The sequence below is a fragment of the Aptenodytes patagonicus genome, chromosome 12 (genome assembly GCF_965638725.1).
Source record: "Aptenodytes patagonicus chromosome 12, bAptPat1.pri.cur, whole genome shotgun sequence".
Lineage (NCBI taxonomy): Eukaryota > Metazoa > Chordata > Aves > Sphenisciformes > Spheniscidae > Aptenodytes > Aptenodytes patagonicus.
Window position 1 is genome coordinate 18,003,903 of NC_134960.1, and position 21,148 is coordinate 18,025,050.

Genomic DNA, 21,148 nt, shown 5'->3' on the forward strand with positions numbered 1-21,148 from the left:
GGAAAAACCTTGGAAAGATGACAGTGGTGCTCTAATCATCTCATTTTTACAATAGGTCTGGAATTGATGTCAAATCAATTTAAAGGCAACATAAAACTAGATTCAAATGTTACAGTAGGCTCAGCCTCTTTAACAGGCTGGAATGTATCTCAGCAATGCCTGGTAGCTTACTTTAATCTCTACATGGTAATTGTTTATTGAAAGAAGAGACTACGCTTCACATATGAAAACAGCTTTTAAAGCATTTTATGAATATTTTTAAAGCTCATTAAAAATATTTAATGTAATTAATAGATAATGTCCAGCTCTCACATCTATCAGAGGAATCCCATTTCCCCTCTGTCCAGCACCCACCTGTCCTGACCTAAAATGCTCCGTCTAGTAATATTGAGAAGAAACTGCTGAAAGGCCTTAATCAGGTTGGATTGCAAATTCATTCCCTTGAGCTTCCTAAAATTTCATTTCCTAAAAATGCAGATGGGCATCAAGCAGGGGAAATATTAAGAGCGCCTAAATATCTCGAAACTGCGGCAGGGATGCCTGGCAGCCCCAGCACAGTTTGCCCGTCCTCCAGGTCCCAGAGAGCATTTCTGCTTGCACACCCACGCTCCCCCAGATACCAAGCACCAGGACGTGCTGAAACCCTGGGCAGCCGCCCCCCACCCTAGCTGTGGACCTGCCGGAGGGCGGCTGAGCATCCCTCCAGCCAGGCTCGAGGCCAGCTGCAGATGCTCAGCGCCACTGAACTCCCTCGCCTCGGGCCCCACATGCACTGGGGCTTTCCGACGGGGGACTAGTTTTGCTCTGTGTTTTATGGATCCAGCGTGTCTCTCGTCAGAGTTTAAGTTGTGTACATAACTCATGCTGACCTCTTCCTTCTTCACCGAAGCACTCGGCTGAGCCAGATATCTGTCAGGCGTCACAAGGCTGCTTATTTGACGCACTATTTTTAAATAACTCACAAATATTTAAACAACATTTCTATCAGCATTACATGTTTAGAAGACATCCAGAAATGTCAAGAGTACCCAAGCTGGTTGGCCCAAAGCGAGCACGGCACTGCAGCAGCTTATGGAGTGGCCTGTGACTCACACCAGCGTTCGCAAAGCCCCTGGCAAGTGCCTCGGAGGCTCTTAGCACCCTGGCAAAAAGTCCTTTGTGAGACAAGCTAGGTACTCACAGTGCAACTGTCTGAGACACCAAGCCTTAATCACAGTTTAGTTATGATTTGTGTTTTAGGGGATAACAAAGAACCCAAAGTCACTAGTGGAGATATCAACACCCAATTTTGGTTCTGTGATCTCTGTCATGTCCTTCAACCTCTCCCAGCTCCTCTCCTGGAGGAGCTGAAAGCACCTATTCTGGCTAACAAACCTCTGCCCGTTCTAAGAAAGGCTGTTAGCCTAAGTCTAAAGACTAACTGAGCCAATGGTCCTATCCCACACAGCAATGTGAAGTCAAGACAAAAGCCCAGCTGGATTTTAATTCTAGTTTAATATACATTTAAGATACATGGCTGTGTCTTCCATAACGTCTCTAGTTGGCCACAAGGTGCCTACTACCAGGTGATGGGAGTAAAAGGCATCCGCTATCCAGGTATACCACTATGGTAAACCAACTTTATAACCAGTTTCTGTTTTGGAAACATAGCAAGGCCAGTAAAGCTTGGGTTTAAGACCTTAAAGCCTTTGGGTTGTTATTGAACTACTTTGCTCTAACAGACTTTCAAAACTCAAGAGTATTTCACACATTTTGGATTTGAAGAAGATTGCTGTTAAGCTGTTCAAAATAGAAATACTGACACTAAAACACCCAAAGCACTAAAACCCATTAATAAAAGCACTTCAGATCAAAATATCTTGATCTGCCGTAGCTCACTTCAGATTTCAGTAGTACCCACTCCTTGCTTAAGACTGAAGTAAAGCTTGGTGCCAGCCTACTTACGATGGGAGGCTGCGCACGTTCTTGTTTGTATCCAGGCGTAACACAACTCCTAGCTTACTGAGCCAAGCAATTTTTCCTTAGATGGCTTGGCTGTGTAGGCTATTATAGGACGTGGAGCTGGCAGGTCACAACAGTATGTGTTGTCCTGGGAGAGAGCTGGCAAGAAGTATGAAGCGGACTTCAATTCTTCACCTCCTTTTTTAAGCAATGAGGCAGATAAAGGTGGCTAAGTCAGAATAGTAGAAAATACACTTGCCATTTCCTCTGCTTGCCAAATATCTACAAAATTACTTGAGCCAAATGTCATAGGCTGGTGCAGAGTAATATTTGGAAGGTATAAAGTACACGCTGGCTACCTAATCAAGGTAACAAGTCTATTATGCATTCCACATGTAAAAGGCTTTAGAAGGATCAAGAAAAAAAGTACATTAACCTGTCAATACTAGGATGTCAGCATATGCAATCACCTTGTAAGTTGTGCCCTGCAGCAGAGCTCAGTTTCTCACTTTCTGCAAAACATCTTGACCTAATATTTTGGATAATACAAGCCTTTTACATATTTCTCAGTAAGATCTAAATCTGTTTTGCAAAGAAGATACCATATCTATGTCTACCACTGGCAGTGAAGTAAAAGGATTCAGGCTGCCCGATTCCAAATGCCCTTTCCAACACATTGCCCCTACAAACAAAGCAGGAACCCAGATTTCAGCCAAGGTCAGTTGTTAGATGTGCCATTTTCTGTAGGTGTAAATCTGCCAAGAATGAATGGGTAGGCAAGTATGTACCGCAGTTCATGTGTTGCTAAAAGTTTAGGGACATTTACCTTTGCCTAAAAAGCACTGCCACATATTTCAGTGACAGGAGGATTTCTCTTGTCTTCCCACATTTAAGAATAACTATTGCTGTCAGGTTCCAGCTGGACCCAGGGAATGCCACTAGCTGTGGCATTCAGATAGTCCTTACCTCTGATAACACAGAGTGAGGGAGCGTCTGGGCTGATAGGAGCTGATGGGTTGGTTTACATCAGTATCACTTACTCAGCTTCACTTTACCTTTTTGCAGTTCTTGTAAAGGAGACGGTATAGAAATACAAAGTATTCATACACTCCCTCTTTTCTCCTCTCCAGAAATGCCCCACTTCATCTTTAAGAAGTAAAAACAGCAAAAGAAAAAAAAAAAAAAATGGGCACCGTTCCCTTGCAACATCAAGCCAGCATAAGCAGTGACAGCACCCACATGAAATATTTTACCATTAATGGCTCCCATAGAAAGCTTTCTGGATGATCTATGGAAGCCCTGCAATCAGAAATATTATAAGCTTTGCTCAGCCCCATTTCAAATTGATGGTTCTCAGACGAGAGGGGAGTTGCCCTCACTTGTACCATCACATTTAGAAATCCATTTAAGTCCTTTTGATGTTATTTGAATGATCACTTCTGAAAGGTTGTAAAAAATGCAGCTAAGCCATATTTGTTTTTTCTGCGATGTTCGGAAAGTGTAAACACTTAAATCATCAACCAAGTGCATAGCATTCATATTCACCATACCTTTTAAAAGCATACTTAGCATACCACTGAGAAAGATTACTCTGCTGACAGAAATCAAGCATCTGGATTAATTTAAAGGAGTGCATTTCACAATCCATCATTCCAGAATAGGAGAACAAAGAACTGCTCAGTTAAATTAAATGGTGAGTTACTACGGAACAAATTAAAGGAAATTCATCTCTGCGCTGTGTCTAGTTCAGACATGTAATTCAGGGCTGATGCTATTAAAAGCCAAGCAGTCTAGCTGGATTTCATAAAGACTGCATCATTTTACAACCAATATTTATTTATTTGCACGCTTGCACAACATGGGAAGTAGCAGGATTTGTGGCTTGTAACGCGAGTTGGCAGTTTCAGGCCAGCACTCTTCAAGGACTTTTTGAAGGAGAACAGGTGTGGGAAACCAGCCTGGGAGTGGTGGGCCAGGAGCAAAACCCTGGCAAACCAAGCGGAGAGCAAATACAGAGGATGCTTGCTGCTCCCGCTGCGGCGGGTTTGAACGGGCATCAGGGCCTTCTTACAGCACGGTCTTTCCCTGGGACGCTTTGGTGGCCATCACCGGCTGGATCTGGTCCATGTCCGTCAGCTACAGGGCTTTCCATTAGACCCTGCCCAGCCCATGTCCAGCTGGTTCAACGGGGGCATTATGGACTGAAGGCTTGCTTTCTTCTGAGAAAAGGATTTACTTGATAACCCAAGAGCCCACATGCAGAGACAACCAGGCTCAGGCAAACATATGATCTACTGAGAAGATTTTACAAACAGTAGAAGGAATGAAGAAACTTAATATGAGTGTAATAAAGAATAAACATCTGTGTAAAATTCCTTGTGGTACCAATTGGCTCTAGCTTTGCAGATATTACCCAAAGCCTACATTTCTCAAAGTGTATTTTTAACCTTCTCCTTTTTTCCTTTTTTTTTTTTTTTGGTATCTTTAAATAACCTCTGCCTATTCCATTTTCTATCAATTCTTCTCCTTAATTTTCACTTTAAATTTTCAACTTTTTCATCCCTGGATCTGTATTTAACCCAACCTTCTCATAGCAGAAGAAAGAGTAGTTTGAAAAAGAATGCTCTGATGAGATGCAAACTCCTTTAAAACCATTTACTCTTCAAAAGTAAATCAGAATATTATCCTCATAGTGCTACATCTGACAACATTCCAGGCAAAAAAATGGCATATTTCATTTACATTCATTTCCCTAACTAGGTCTCATTTAGGCAGCGAACAGCAGAGTCGTAACAGTACAACTGATCATACAGAAAAGCAAACTGGCTCTCACACATGAAGACCTTGAAACCTTGGTTAAAAAACCCCCACTTTGAAATAGGGAGGACCTTAGCACCTTCCGGAAACCACAGGCAGCGATGACTGGGATGTGGCTAGTACAATGAGAGGTTCCCACACAGCTTTGGCGTGCTTGCAAGCCAGCGTCTCTCAGCCCACTAGGTAAGAGTGCTGCCACTCTGCCTGGCAGTGCCATATTACCCCACCTCCCGAATCTGCAACCCCCCCTTGGCACCCACGTCCCTTCTGGGCTGCGGGCTCCCACCAGGGGCTGTGGCTGTGTTCTCTAGGGAGGAGTCCTCCTATTTTCCCATCTGCTTTGCTCTCTTGCTTCCTTTTTCTCACCATGCAAGGCCAAGAAGCAATAGGGACAGCAAGCAAGAAAACAAATTCCCTCGCACACACATATACATCCTGGTGTAGAGGAAATGTCTCGCACCCCCACACCTTCCACGTCAGGCTGCAGGCAGTGGCTGTGGCCGGTGGAGGAGTCTGCTGAGGAGCGAGAACATGCACGTCTACCCATTAGTGACCTTAAAGGTTTAATGGGAGAGCGAGACTTCAGCCAGCTTGAAGCATTCGAGAAATCCTCGGAGCATAAAGCTCCCTTTTTCCAGGTGGGGCAGACACTGGAAGGCCAGCGAAGCTGCGCTTTGGACTGGCAGATGGACAAGTGTGAGGAAGCAGCCAGAGATGAAGTCACTTGCTCAGAGGGAACCTGCGAGAGTCAGCAGCACTGCTCTGGCTTCTCTCCCTGTAGACTGAGATTGCCTAACTTTTCACCGTAGCAATGTATGCCTACAGGCTAGCGTGATTTTGAGAGGCTGTGTCTCTGAGCTGAGAAGTCAGGCTGTGAGTCAGTCCTCCTACAACCTTACAAGCGTGAAGTAACAGCCACACGCTATCACCTGAAGCTTGTCCAGGTGCTGCAATTAGCAAACATGCCAAGCGGATTGGTAGCAGTAGCTTATTCCTCTATTTGCTTCCAACCTAATGCATTTAGGCGTATCTCGTAAATCTCGTACGCTAATCAGCTTGAGAGTTAATATTTCTGTAAATTCTGATTTCCAAAGTGCTGTGCTTCACCATAGCAAAAGAGGCATCTCAGTTCCCCAGGTCCTGTCTGCACACCCTAGAAAGGACCAAAATATGGGGGGAGGTGTTGCTCTGGAGAGCTCTGCTGAATCGGAGAAGGCAGAGCGAGATATGCTGCCATCGCACAAGGTCACCCAGCAGGTAAATGGGCAATGCTGAATGCAAAGCCTCCTTACAAACCTCACCCTTTAGGGCCAGCTCGCTGCCGCACACCGTCTTTTCTGAAATCAGCATGGTATGTAATTTCCATCATCTTAGTGTGATTAATCCTACTCTATTGTAAATGGGAGCTTCTGCTGAAATACCAACCATTTGTTTTTATACGTTTGGCAAAACACCTTTTCCTTTTATTGTCTTGGCCAAAATCAGCCCAATTTTTCAGGTTGATTGGGCATTTGGCAGTAATGCACCTAAATGGCTCTCTACCGCCGTATGATAACTGAGCATTGGCACAGGAAGATTTATAGCAGTGAGCCCCAGGTAAGGATGCTCCATTTTCCTGCAGACTGATTAGTACTGTCTATTCCAGTGATTTAAGTGTTTTTTCAAAGAACACATCTGAAGAGCTGAAATGGATACATATTGTCAGCTTCTGGCAGTTTAAGTGCAAACAGCTGCCCTGAAAGCTCTGTGCAGTACCACAAAGAGATGAGCCTCTATGAAAGCTAGTCAATCAAAGAAGATAAATCTTTGTGTCAGGTCCAATTATTGAGATACTCCAGTTAACTCAGGGAATCATAGACATTAGACTGGCTTTAAATGCCCATGTGGTTGGGACTATACCATTGCTCTTGGGAGGCAATTTCACTGTCTGACAGATCAAGAGGCTTTTCTCAGCTAGTTAATTCCAATTAAGTTTTTCCTCTCAATTTCATCCTACTATCCATTATCCTCAGTCAGCTACCCTTAGCAATTCCTCTCCTGCCATGCTGCTCATGCTAAGAGTCCTGGAAATGGTGACATTATTACAAGTACCTGGTGATGACACCCATGAGACCTCCTAGCGCTACAGCCTCAGAGCAAAGATGGTTTCTGTCTTAAAGAGCTTCTTCCAGCTGCTAAGGCCTTTAAATAAAGCTATAGACTTTAATTTAGGTATACCAGTAACCTCCGCTCCTTGTGTTTTGCCTCTTTTGTCCCCTGATAAGCTTTGTTTCTTCTGGCTACCCTGACTTCAAATACACAAGTGTGAAGATGAGTTTAGATGGTGTAACACTAGAAAAGAGCTGCTGCAGAATCGTCTCCTGGTATTTCGCTAGAATGCTACAAGCACCAGTGTCCTGGAAGACATTGCAAGTATAGATAACATAATACAAAAAATGATTCTTTTTCTGGCATACTGCTGTGTCATGAATCTTACATAAAGGAAAAATTACAGGGAATTCCATTAAATAATTCCTTTCCTTGGCCCTCCAAAAATTAATGGGAATTACAAAGTGGATTGGAATCACTGGTGTCTTATCTCCGATCTCAAAATGGGCAGGTCACACAGCTCCCCCGCTCCCCTTCCCTTAACCACACTGGTGTCTCTCTCACATGCTCAGGAAGACAAATGAAATTAAACAATCTGTAAACATTCCTCCAGCTCAGGAAGATCAAGGGGTTTGCAAGTTTATTTCAAGAAACAAGAGGAATTCAGCCCTTTTTTCAACACAGCAGTGAACATCAAAGGGTGGCATACTCCTCTGAGGAAGCAGATCCCCTTACCAGAGGGCAGGTGGAGAAAGCCCAGGGAACTGGGCTTGAGGAGTACTGAGGCTACGAACACACCTTCAGCTGGGGCAATGAACAACAGGGGACCCGAGCATCCCAGCTTCCCAGCTGAAGGGTTGTGCTCTTTCTCTACTCAGGAGAACACTCGATACCACCCTGGCATGTAGAAATAACTAGTTTTCACCCTGGCTCTCAGGAGCTGAGAGTAGGAGCCACTGCTGTCATGATAGTCTTCAGACCATGGCTGGTGGTTCCTGGGCCATGCATTGCACGCTCCCCGAGGGCCCTTGCTACTGCTCAAAGCTCAGCTAAGCAGCAGCAGAGTCTAAAAGGATCAATACAGTAAGCACCAACTGCAGGAGATGTAAAGAAAGATGTCTCCATGTGAGAACCAGTGTTAGGGCATGCCACAACTCGTGAAGATCGCCATACGTTCACGTGAATACAGCCTCCCCCTAATTCACTGCAAACTTGAGCAGTCACTGTTTATAACATGGATTTTTCTAGGCACGAGGTGGAGCCAGCATATGTGAATGAGTGGGCCGTACTGCAGGGCCTGGTCACTTTATGGGTTTTTAGGTAGAGTTTTTATTATTTTGCTTACATTTTTTGCATCAAAACGAATTGAAGAGATGACTTTTTAAAAGCAGAGTCAGGCTTGCCCAAACTCTAGAAAATGGACAAAAGAGAGTGTGTTGGATCAGAAGAATCTCTGAAAACTGGTGTTTCCTCTGACTGCACCTAGAGGAAATCCTGGTGGGCTGCCAGAACACCAGCCCCCCAAGGCCAGCTTCATGTCATGGTTAGCACGGCGCATCCTGGTCTTGGTATGCCAGGCAGCTCTCAAGGTGGCAGGGAGAAGGCAGCCTGGCCTCCTCAGCCTGGCCACGCTTTGACCCAGCACACGGACCTCAGAGCAGCCCCCGACTGCCCAGAAGCTCTTCCTGCTGCCAGTCTTCTAAACCAGACGTTCCTCTTTCAATTGCATTTTTAGCATCTTCACTTAACCATCAGTAGAACTTGAAATTGGCCACCGTATGATAATACCTCATACCAGCATGCTCCCACCACATCTTAAATATTCACTAGTCTTGAATCATGAGGGCATAGGCTTGGAGACAGGAGTTAATATAAGGAGGAGACAAGTATTCTACTCATTATTGGCAAAAAGAACATCTACTTTAGCCATTCAAAATGCATAATCAGTTCAGCAGCAGAATAAGCTGATTATGAAACCTGTAGGTATTTTCTCTGGCAGGACAGAGAGACTTATTACTAAGAAAAAGAAAACTGGAAGAATTTCAAAAGTATCAGTTTATTACCAAATAGCTGCTCTTGGCTAGGACCTCCATGGTGGGTACAGCAGAATGTACTAAGCTAAATTTGGCCTGTGTCACACCAGCTAGAGTCCAGAGGAACTGCTCTGAGGTCATCTGAAGTCAAATTCGCAGAACTGGGCAGAAGTCCTGCGTAGATTTACACCCGTGATTAATTTTATACCACATGCTGTCCTGCTGAGATCCCAGGGATAAAGTGTGTGTATGGTCAAGTCAAGGTTTGAGCTCCAACCTAGATTTACACCACTGTAAAGGAAAGCACTACCCAGCCCAGTATTTACATTATTCAGGCCAAGGAAAAAACATAGTGGCAGCTGCGAACAGCCTGAAAGACAAAACCCTGATAGGAGGACCTTCACACAGAGGTTTGGTTTGTTGTTGCAGCTGACTCTCTGCATCTCCTTTATCTTTTTTTTTCTCCTTTCAGAATGTTTGACCTTAAATGCAAAAGGATAACATGGGTCAGGAGGAGTCTTTATTATGTATGAGCTATTTTTCTTTCATGTTAGCAAAATCCTTTTGTAAAAGTTGGCAGAAGTCCTTGTTACAGCTAAATTTCAGACCCATGGGTGATCTGGAATTTAACATTATTTATGTCTCAGTATAAAAAAAGCAATGAAAAGGAAGCAAATTCAAAGAAAATAATCAGAACACAGCTGAGGTCTGGTAGCTTTACTTTTTTAAACCATTTAAGTCTATCACCGCCCTTGTCTTCACTGATGTCATATAACTATTTCAGTGGTTTGAGGGCTTGCTATGTAGAAGCTGGAGTATTTGTAGAAATTACACATCACACTTACTTCTATGTTGTTTCACAGGCAAGGAGCATGAAGCATGTTACAGATTCAAAGAACTAACTTGCACGGCAGAGCTCCCATTTACAGGTGTGCCGACACGAGCTGCTCACAACACTAATGCATCAATAGCAGTGCAGGGATTTTGCAGTTTAAATCCTTTGCAATACAGGTACAGAGAAGAACACTGAGTGGGGATGAAATCCTGCTGCTGCCGTCACTGAGGTCCCACTCCAACCTCTTGTCGCCCAGCCCATGGCTTTTCATTGGGTTGGGATGACAAGCAGCCAGACTCTGCAATCCTCACTCACTCTATGTGGTACGTGGTTTCTCAGCAATTCACCTCCTGGCTCCAGGGAGCTATTTGTACCAAAGAGTAACTGCTGAGTATGAACAAGAGCTAAAGTTCAGCCCTTGACTGCCAATGTTGTCCAGACTTACATCCTTGCAGAGAAGATCGCTCCTGAAGGGTGGGGTTGCAAAGAACATTTTTAGGAAAGGGTTATTTGTGTTTGCTTGTTCCCAGAAGGGTGCCAGGGTAAAACCCATACTGGCTGCTTTTCCAAGCCTCGTTTACTTTCAATTAACATACACCAAAACCTAAGGTACAAGTTCTTAAAATATTCAGAAAACAGGTTTGCTTCTTGTCCATGTTATTTCACAACGATCTTCTAACTAAGTTAAAGAAAACCACAGTTGCTCCTTACACAAACATGCACAAAAGAAAACACTCTCAAAAACCTTGTACCATCACAGGCAGGGGCCAATCCTAGTGACGGGACAAGCTCTACCCACGCTTCTCCCTTGGCCACTCATTCTTCCAGAAGACCTCTCTTCAAACAGACACCACTCCTCGATTCACTAGCTCATCTCTTCAATGCACAGAACATACAGGTGACTAAAATAAGAAAGCAAGCGGTACCAGACAGCCCCTCCAAAATGGCTCCCAGGAGCTGGAGGAAGCTGTTACTACTCAGCTTGGGGTTGAAATGAGCTCTGAAGAAGAACACATTTAAATGCACAATAGTTTTCACTTTGAGGCATCCTCCCCCTCCAGCATTAGTAGACATTAAATATGCAAATACTTAATGCTTTGCAAGCTCCGCAGCAATCAGGTTGGATCAGCAAAGGGAACTTGCCTTAGTAATTCAGGTGTCTGTGTAATGTCAGACCCTGGAGGTACAGCTAGGGTGACATTTTCAGAAGTAAATTTCTTAGACTCTTCAAGCTCCACTGAAACTCACTTGAGGTGAATTTGAATGGAACTTAGGCTCCCAAATCTCTTTTGTATTTTAGAAGAGGTTACCTTCTGTCTTTAAATTTCACAATAAGTAACAAGCAGACTCTGCTTGGAAAGTTGGGTATAGAGCACAAGTTTGAACAGCATGATCGTGAGCATAAATGAGCACAATTCCTTTGAATATTAAAAGTATATTTAATGTGGTGCTCAAGGTCACACAGCAAATCAATGGGTAAAACTGAATCATAGCCCTAAGGGCGTATTACTTGCAATCAGATGCAGGAGTAACTGAGTAATTGCACAGAATTAAAAGCAGCATTACATCAACTTAACATATAGCTAGAAAGGGGCTTGGGGAGGTTCAGTGATTTGCTGAAGGGAAGAAAGAGTCAAGAGCAGGGCTGACATGAGATATGAACACCTAACTTCATCACACATGTAACCTGGCAATGGAAAGTCCGCTACTAACTTACACTCCATAAAACCTCTGATTTTAGTGTCATAGTTTTCAGTATCCACTGCTGGAAATACTAAGAGTCCCCTGCTTGAAGGACGCATCTTACTGACTATTGGCACTACGTTGGGAGAACCCGAGATGAAAGACACCCACTGACTTGGCTCCGACGTTCAAGCTGGCACAACACTAGTAACGACTGCTGAGTAGGTATGTCCCTGTGCATGGCAATGAGAACATGCCCCTTGGCTGCAGAGCTTCAGCACGAGCTGCTGGCCCAGCAGCGTGCTCACCAGCCCTACCTGACAACTACTTGCCTCTCATTTCAGCTGTCAAAATTATATTTATGCTAGTGCAGTATTTCCTGTTTCCTAATTTGGATGGTTCCCTCAGTCATTTTTCCACTAAAATGCTCGAGCATTTTTTTAAAACATCTAAACAGGAAGAGACCTGACCTCTCCTCCCTGAACATCGTGTGCTCTCTTCTCCTGGCAACAGAAGATCGCTCCTGTGCCAACTGCTGCAGCGACTCCAGGACAAACCGAGGGGTGGATCCCATACCTTGGGACTGCACGTGGGCTCTGCTTGTGTGCGTGTGTGAGCTAAAGAGTGTGCACAGCTTGTCTTGAAACGTTCAGCAGTCTCAGAATTTCAGTCAAAGCCCTTCCTATTCACACTCAGCACGTCCCCCTCGGTCCAGCTCACTGCCATGCCTGACCGTGCAGATGGATCCTGGGGTCTGCTCGGCAGGTCATGGAGGAACCACCCCACAGCTCTGAAATCAAAGGAAAAACACCCATTGGCTCAATTGGTCTGATGTTGAGCCAGACACTTAATTCAGGTAGATACTGGGCAGCTCCTCTCCAGTGCACTTTCACTGGGCACAGAATGGTTTTGGGGGTTGTTTCCACTTGGAGACCTGCTGGCTCTGGGGCATCACTGCCACCTCCTCGTTTGGAAACGCACAGCCCCTGAAGCAGAGCCATCGCCTTCCCCACCGTCCAGCCGCTTCCAGTAAAGACCCCAGGGAGGAATTTCTCTTTCCCTGAGATGGACGAGCTCTACACCTCAGGAGCCTGATCTGTGCTTGGAGTCCCTTGCCGTTGAGATGATGGATGCAGCAGGCGCAGAAGCCCTGTTTGCTGTGCATGCACCAAGCCCAGCCAGGCTGCGGAACCCATGGGGTGCATGGGGTGCCGGAAGGGGGGCCCAGGGGCACTGCCCACCGCCGGGCTCCGGCACCTTTCCTCAGAAAGGCAGTGCTGCCCTCGACAGACACCATGCACCAGGGCATTTAGATTAGGCAAACTCCCTGACACATGGCATTAAAATGTTACAAAGTTGGGCAGCTCTGAAGGTAGAGCCTAGAAGCAAACTGAAAAGGCAGCTTCCTTACAACTGGTAAGTGCAGACTCTCCTGGCACCAACACATCACAGCTTCAGGGCACTGTGCTCAGCCACAGGGAAACCAGCGTGAGCCTGTATGAATCCAGAGGTCATAGGAGCGGGATAAATGGCAAAAAGTCAGGTTCTGACTGCAGGAGGAGGAGAAGCTAATGCACTTCACGTCCAGGAGTATTCACATAGCCTTAGGAAAGGAGCGAAGCAATGCTAACGCCTCCGTCAAGCTGCTCAGGGCAAGCCACTGGGACCGTGAGTTTCCCACCTTGCAGCCCCTGGTGCCGGGTCTTCCCCCCGCTACCCTCCTCCTGGCAGCTGCTCTGGGAGCTGTGCTAACCACACGGCTCTTTAACGTACCCTGGGCTTTCCTTGGTGAGTTTTAATTGCCAGGCTCCAGATTCAGCTCTTTCACTGGTGTAAACCAAATGCTGACACATCTGAGGGTGACAGAACAGCACAAGGGGGGGGGGAGTGAAAGGAAGCTCGGAGCCCTGCATATTTCTGTGCCCACACGTTGTTCCTGCAGAGCACTTGGGCCAGCTGCCTCCCAGCCCGCTCCTCTCTGCACTCCCCTTGAGAAGCCCTGATTTGTCCGGAAATCACATTTAATATATATATTAGTAGATAATAAATATAGTAGTGTGCAGCAGTTTGGCATGCTGCAGAATTAATCTGAGATTGGTGATAACTACAGAAAATTAGATTTATGTTAAGTGTTGGGGTTTTTTTCCCCGAAGAGTTGCTGTCCTAAGTCCCAGCACGCTCCTACAGAAGTAAACCTGTTAGACTGTGCCACCCTCCCGCACCACCTGTGTCTCCGTGCAGGAGAAGACTTCCTCCCTTGCGCTCCGGCAGTAATTGAGGCTCGGGCAGGCGGTCTCACCTGGCATTGGCTGCTCAGAGCAGGAGCTGCTGCCCCGTGGGCTGATGCTGATTCCCTGGCCACCAGCTCCCATCTCTGCCCATGCCTCAGACCCAGGTGAGCACGTGGAGCCGGCGTTGGGCTGCTCCCTGCTGCAGGGATGCCCTATTCACCAGACTGGGGTATTTCCCCCCAGACAGGGGAACACGGCCCAGGCCAGCCCCTGGGAACTGCCAACAGGCCACAGAACATGCACCACTGCCTCCTCCGCAAGGACCTCACTCAGCCTTAAGACACTCAGGCGGGACAGCCCGGAGAAGCTTTTACTGGTTTTCTTGGTGTTTATATGTATCTCACCTTTTCTCCTCTCTGCATGTAATCCCAAGCATCCATCCTCCCACCCCCACTGAAACAGGGTAGTGATGCTTTTCTGAACCATGGTGAGGCTACGCCATTTCCCCAGACCTGGAAGTGGACTCCCACCTCCCAGCACCGAAGGGTGGCCCCTGACCAATAAATCCTTCTTCTCCAGAGGAGCAACCTCCCCTGCTCAAAGCACCTTTTGCTGTGATAGTTATTGCAAGTAGGCGGGAATGATAGGGGTGGCTCAAGCCTCATTCTCTAAGGAGAAAGCACAGTAAGTATTTTGGGAGACTCCTACTATTGAGGCACAGTCACTAACTGTGACTAAATAAGATTTGTACATATGCTGGACTGGTGCCAGGGGAGGGGGGGGAGGCAATCCCAGACAAAGCAAAATGATAATGTGTTATTGGTCAGAAAGATTCATGTGGTGAAAATCAATAGTAGCGAGTGGTTTGCAGCTATACCCCATCCATCTTGTCTGTTGCAGAGAGAACGCACTCCTCGGTGTATGTGCAGCACGATGTCTGACATTCAGGTCACAAGCTGTAATTTAAATTTCTCCAAGTTCTTCTTTGTTTAATGTCCTATCAGTTTGGAAGCAGTTGAAGGAAAATCCCTGCGATTCTCCTTCCAGCTGCTTTAAACAACTCTCTAGCTTCTGTAATTAGTAGCCTAATCAGTTAAAGCATTGAACATATAGAGTCTTCCGCTACACTGGTCTGATGAGACACGCTGGGTCCACAGCGTCAGTGGTGACTGCAAGAGCAAATCATCTGCTACATTTTGAAGGACATTGAGGTTCAAAATGAGTTTTCTTTCTAAATAACTTTTGAAAACCAAAGGCTTTTCAGGAATGTTTTTATTAAATTATGGACCCTTTTGAAAAACCCTTACACCCTATGAGAGCATCTTCACGTGCTGACATAGCAGGTAGAGCCAGCATGGGACCAGCCCTGTTTTCTGGACATGGGGAGAAGAAAAGAATTGGATACATACATACACTTGAAAAAAAAGTGTGATTTATGAAGTAAAACATTGCTTTGCCCTTTTCCTTTTTGACAGTGGTGTCTGATGGGGAACTGCTCACCACGGCCAAGCTGGGAGTGGGCTCTCGGTCTTTCAAGGTCACTTGTAGGGCACCTCCTGTGGCACAAAAGTGTGTGAGCTGGGGTTGGTGTGCAGCTGCTGTTTGGAAATATAAATCTACTACTCATACGCACATACCGCCTTAGCGGAAGCTAAGTATGTAGCTCCCCACAGACTCCGGGGTACCTAGACTAGTAGGCACTCTGCTGTGTGTGAAGGTCCCCAGATCCATCCTGACGGGAGGAGACAGAGGGCACAGGCACACTGCGATCCAGGGGGTCGTGGGCAGCGGCCCACTTCCCTGCGCACACGGTGCATGAGTCCTGCCTCCCCCCGCAGCACGCCCCCGTCCGCCCGACTTCTCCGTATGTAAGGAGGGAGCAGGGAGGGAGCAGCGTCCTGTCCGGGGAGCTGCTCTCCAGGTTGAAGACCAGCGTTCAGAGCACAAGATCTCCACTCAGGCTGGGCAGACCCTAGTCTCAAGATCAGCGATGCTACTGAACACGAGTAAGGCCTACCACTGTCTATCCTGGGTAACACCTGGATGTGTCATTTGTTCAGTTTGAGATTGTCAAAAACATGCTCGTTTCTGATGGCGAATGAATGCAGCAGAGTGATGCCATCGTTACTTCAATAGCCACACTTCATCGAAGAACTGCCTGGGTACGGGTGGTGGTGTGGCCTTGCCAGTCTGGGTCAGTACATCATTAATCACTTCCAGGAGGGGGCTTTAAATGCTGTCATTCATTTATTTATTCAGCAAATGCATCACACTCTAATCCTCTTCTAGTCTTTTAACAATATACCCATTTTTTTTATAAAACTGTAACAAGTTTAGAAGATGACGTGCCTATCTCGTTACCAGCCTGCCCAAACCCAACCACGTACATATTCTACTACTGCTCAGCGCAATGTTCAATGAAAAAGCACACAAAATTAATACTCCCTGCGCTGCCGAGCTGCCTAAAGATTCAGCTCAAACGAGAGAGGAAGCACAGGGTCCAGCACGGTTTCCTGTGTGCCTATAAATAGCTGTTTGATATGGTTTAGGCAGAGGTCAGTACCAGACAGCTGCACGAGCTCTGGCCTCCATTTGCCTCGTGCAACGGACTGATGGCAAAACGTGTCCCCCTTAGAGCAAGAGCTTTTGAAACACATATAGTGTGCTCCTGCTAAATTGACTGCTGATGAGAGTTTGCTGTTTGCTGCAATGGAGGAAGGGCCACTGGATACTGCCAGGGGAGGGGTCCTGTCGGGGTAACCCCTGCGGGCTGGCAGCCCGCGAACCTCTTCATTCACCTGTTGGTCTCTCTGACTTTGCTGAATGACATACGAAATCTAAGAATGTTTCCAAAATGCTCTAAAAGAAAAGAACAGACATAAAGATGCTATTTATTTGCTTCAGCCCAACAGAGGGACTTCAGGGAACAGCCTCGCCCCCACTCTGGGTGGGTTGGGTGGGGGTCCCCAGCACCGGTGGCACGCCTGGTCCCCAGCCGAAAACCCAAGCACGCTGTGACATCTAGTGGCAAGTTACCCCAAGAGCCTAGAGAAAGCTGTGTTGGACAGGTCTTTCCCACAGTCCCTGGACAACCAGCCATAGACGTGTCTGCATTTATTACACACTCTTCAGACCCATCTTTATGCATAATTACATATTTATGTGTAATGTCGAGTATGACGGCTATTTCTGCTTAGGCCAAGATGTGCTGGTGAAAGGGACAGTATATCCACCTCGGTAGACAGCTCTCATCTTCCTTGCACTAGGCGGGAAAGGTCCTGTCCTCTTCCCGTTGCGGGTAGCCATCGAGTGAACCGCTCTGCCGGCATCACCTCCAGAGCCATGGCTGCAGCTGCACAGTGCCACAGGAGCTAGGTGGGATTGGATACAAGTTTGGTCATTCACTGTTTGACATGGCTTCCAATTCGTGTCCCCCAGCAGCAACCGGTGCTGGTGTTTGACCAGCTCAGGCGGCCCTGCCAACACTTCCCAGAAGCCGAAGGCACTAACAGCCTGCGTGCAGCCGGAGAGGTGGAGCAGCAGCCACGGCACCATGTAACCTTATTGCACATTCACCTCCACCTCCTTCCCGTCCTTTGGCAAGCGTTTATTTAATATTTCACCCTTTTTTTCAGACTCTGTTCGATTTCATGCACCATCATCAGTGACATATTCAATATTAGCTTGAATAATGATACAGAGATTAAATCAATAGGCTTTGCCTAACAAATAGAAAGGCCCCATCATGCAAGGCCAGGTAGCATGAGTCAGGGACGTCATCTGATTACTGTGCTGCTTCGTGGAAGAAAGGAGGAACAATTACCAAATACAATGAGTAAAACTGAGAAAAAAGGTCAAATTTCAAGAGGATCCTCATTCTTGTTTGAGAGTTGGGAAGGAGAGCAGGAAGCTGCCACGCAGCACATGAGCACCGGCCTCTTCCTAAAACCACCCTCTGTGCACCCACCACAAACCTCTATCCCCCGCAAACGCCCCACTCCTGCCCCATTTCTGGAAGACGATGGAAGCAGCAGCAAGGTCTGCAGTACCACAGCCCTGGAAAGCTGAAACCAGGGTGGCCAGGACCAATCCTACTTCAGATGCTTAAGGTCGCTGAACCAAGCTGAGACTCACAAGTGGTCCCCAGGCTCCAGCAGCCAGAAGATGTCAGGCACCACAGTAAAAACGTACCGAGCTGTCAGTAGGGCCTTTCCTTTGTCTTTTGCCTTTCATAAAGCTTTGTTTTAATGCATAAAACAGCTACTTATTTGGTATTATTTATTCACCAGAGAAGCCGGGTTCCCTTCCCACACAAGCGTGCCTTCCAACAGCTCCAGGTCCTGCCTTTTCCCAGGAGCATCGAGGGAAAGGGGAAGAGGCAGAGGAGGGACAGGTACAGCAGGCAGTGTGTGCGCGCTCAGCCTTTGTTGCACAGGTCTTGCCAGACCATGTGGGCCAGGTTTTTGGCAGGTGTCAGATAATGCTAACCCTGGAAGTGTTCGTAAATGGTGGACTTCAGAAGCTGGAATGACAAATTTATACCAAAAAGAACAGCAATCCACATGAAAACACTTCCAGAACCACCTCCCCATCTCTTAATAGCTCTCTGACCACAGGACGAGCGCTGAGGACAGAGGGTACCCCTGCTCACGGCCAGGAGCACTGCCCCCAGCAGCCCCACAATCACTCGGGGGGCCTTTGCAGCACCCCAGAAGGTTTTCCCACCACTGCACATCCCGAACGGGTACTGCTGGGACCTGGGTCGCCCTACTGCCTGCCTCAGGCTTGTGCTTTGTGCCGGGCACTTCTACTGGCTTTACAAGCAGCTCTCAGCAGTGAATGCAACGCATAGGAGAGCAGGTAGATGGTGGCTGCCTGCCTGCTGTGGCGCAGCAGCCGTGGGGCAAGGTGGGTCCTTCCCTGCCGCTGGGCATGGCATGGCCAGCGGCTTGGCCCCTCCTGCCCTCCAGCCAGCATCCCTCTGGGTCACTTCCCACCACATTTGTCGTATCAGCACTCAAGTGCATAATGTTCTTACGGTGAATATCTGGCAACATAACCCATTCTCCTCTTATGACTTTTAGCTTATGTCAACAATTTATTTATTTCCAAAAGACAAATGATTTTCTACCTTAAAAAATACACCTTTTCCACTGCCTGGAAGACCTGTGTGTACCAACGGATGGATGCTCACCCCGGCCTCAAATGCAGCAAACTAATTGTGTTTCTTCTCAGCTCTTGTGCTCAGGACATCACCAGGGTGACACAAAGCAACGAGAAATAAATTGACTCAAAACTTGGCCGGAGAGCATCAGCAAACAGAAGGTTGAAAACTCAGCTTGATTTATTTTATAGAGAGGCAAAGGACAATAAATGCAGTGTTATTCCCAGTTGTGGTCCTGGCAAACAGTCCTCAAAGCCCACGCGAGAGTAGAGCTGCCGGCGAGGCTGGGCAGCCACAGCCCTAGCGGCCGTCTGTCAGGGGAGCGCCGCTGGGAAGGACGACATGACACTAATTCATTTTCTGAAAACATTCACTGTAACACTTCCATCTCCTGCCCAGAGAATACAAAATGTTTTACATGGAGCAATAAAATAAAAGCCACCCTCTGACATGCAGACACTTAATACCCTCCTACAGATCTGTCAGAGTTACTGTAGGATTTTTTCAGCATTGCAAAGCGAGCCTTTGGCAAAGGCGGGAGCTGAAGCTGGCCCAGCTGATGGCTGGAGCAATGCCAGGATTGCCCCAGCACAGGGGCATCAGCTCCTGCAGGCTGGGGGTGCTGCCGCGGGGCTCCAGCCCTGCCAAGGGTACCCAGGCGCAGCAGGAGCGAGGCGGGAGAGCAACCGAGGGGTCAAGCCAGCTGAGACGCAAACATACTCAACCCGTACCCAAAAACCTCCTCCCGCTCTGAGGAGGAGCCAGGAGCATGGCTGAGCGCTGAAGCCTAGAGCAGCACCCGCTGCCCCTCACCAGCCCCTGCTCGGGCTGGGTGCCGGGACAGCCACCCCGCTGCTGCAGGCTTAGGGCACCCACCCCAAAGGTCCCCCTCTTGGCTTTTTTCCTCCCACTAAACGGATCGCTTTCGCCATTGCTTTTCAGGACGAGGCATTGGTGCTCAGGGGGCCTTCTCCTCTGATGCTGACATTTTCCCAGGGGCCAACATTCTTTCCCCACCACAACACACTGCTGCTGCTTTCCTGGCTCCCATGCTGCCCGCCACCCTGCTTCATCCCCTGTGGGAGCCCCTTCCCCTGCCCTGGCTGTACACGCACGGGCAAGGACAAGACTTCAGCGGCAAGCACTAAAGGTCCCAGTGATGGAGCCCTGTGAGAAGTCTCCAGTGCCCTCTCCCGCTGCCCTGCCTACCCTGGGCTGACACTCGCAGTGAGACACAGAACTTTTTATCTAACAAACTAAAACCTCCGTTTCTTGGCCAGCAAGTGGGATTTCATGACTAACGATCCGTGGGACATACATACAACAAAATAAACCACACGCACGTGCATATATTCATGCACACGTGCATATCTCCCCCCCCCCCCCCCCAAAAAAAAAAAAAGGGCTCTCGAGTCCTCGTAGGGAATCTCAGGCGCTGCAGGACCGCGGGGAGCTGAAGCCGTGCCCCTAAAGCCGCTGCAAACCGTGCCGTGCGCTCCCCGCGCAGCGGCTCCGGCGGCAGCAGCGCGGGTAGCTGCTACCCTCTAGAGGAGAAACCTCTGCCGAGCACGAAACCCTCACGCTGTGCTGCGTCCCTTCAGAGATCAGGCTTTGCTGTAGCATTAAATGCCCTGCGTGTCACGGGGCTGCTCAAGCATTAGATTTCAAAATTTCTAATAATTGCATTTTTTTTCTAAATCCCAAACAAAATCTATCGCTGGGAAACTTTCTGTTTTCCGTCTAAACGAGCACAGGCAGAAGCAGCACATCCCAGGAGGGAACAGCCTGACCCACACCTTTGCCGTTCCATCCCCCAAAACAGCTCACGCCCTGTTTCCTGGGATTAACATTAAAGAAATAGAATAACCAAGGAAAGAAAATAAACCTCCTCCTACCTTCCATGGGGAGAGCGAACTGCAACGTATCACTGTCCTGTGCAGAAGTCATTCCTGTGTCCCTGCAAGCGAGCAAGTCCTGCCCAGGGCAACTGAACTCCAGCCCTGTCTGCTCAGCTTTAAGCAGGACCGCCGAGATCCCACCCAGGATGGGGTGGAGAATCGTCCCTGGGAAAGAGCAGCTCGGTCACAGCCTCTCCCAGCCACTCTTCCCATCTCGCCGGGGCTCTGACATGCTGTTTCCTTTCTCTTTCTCTCGGTATACGGCAGCAGCCCCTTCGGCTGCCGTCTTGCATCAGCATCTACAACCGAGCTTGCAATGGGGATTGAGTTTGACAGTGCCAAAGGTGTGGGTGGCACAGGTCCCTGCAAGAAATACTGTCAATAGATAAATACAGGAAACATAGAGTTTAAATCAGCTGCGGGACAGAGGGGAATGAAACGCGCAGAGGTACTCAAAG

At 47.7% G+C, this 21,148-nt stretch overlaps 1 protein-coding gene across 1 annotated transcript in view; it reads right to left on the bottom strand.

Annotated features, from left to right (window-relative positions):
* Positions 1 to 20,844, bottom strand: part of LOC143166189 (rho GTPase-activating protein 7-like) — a 53,431-nt gene extending 32,587 nt beyond the window's left edge. Inside the window, exon 1 of the mRNA XM_076350373.1 lies at positions 20,688 to 20,844. Coding sequence (XP_076206488.1) covers positions 20,688 to 20,739 — 52 coding nt within the window. The 5' untranslated portion in view covers positions 20,740 to 20,844. The remainder of the gene's footprint in view (positions 1 to 20,687) is intronic.
* Between the last annotated feature and the right edge of the window lie 304 nt (positions 20,845 to 21,148).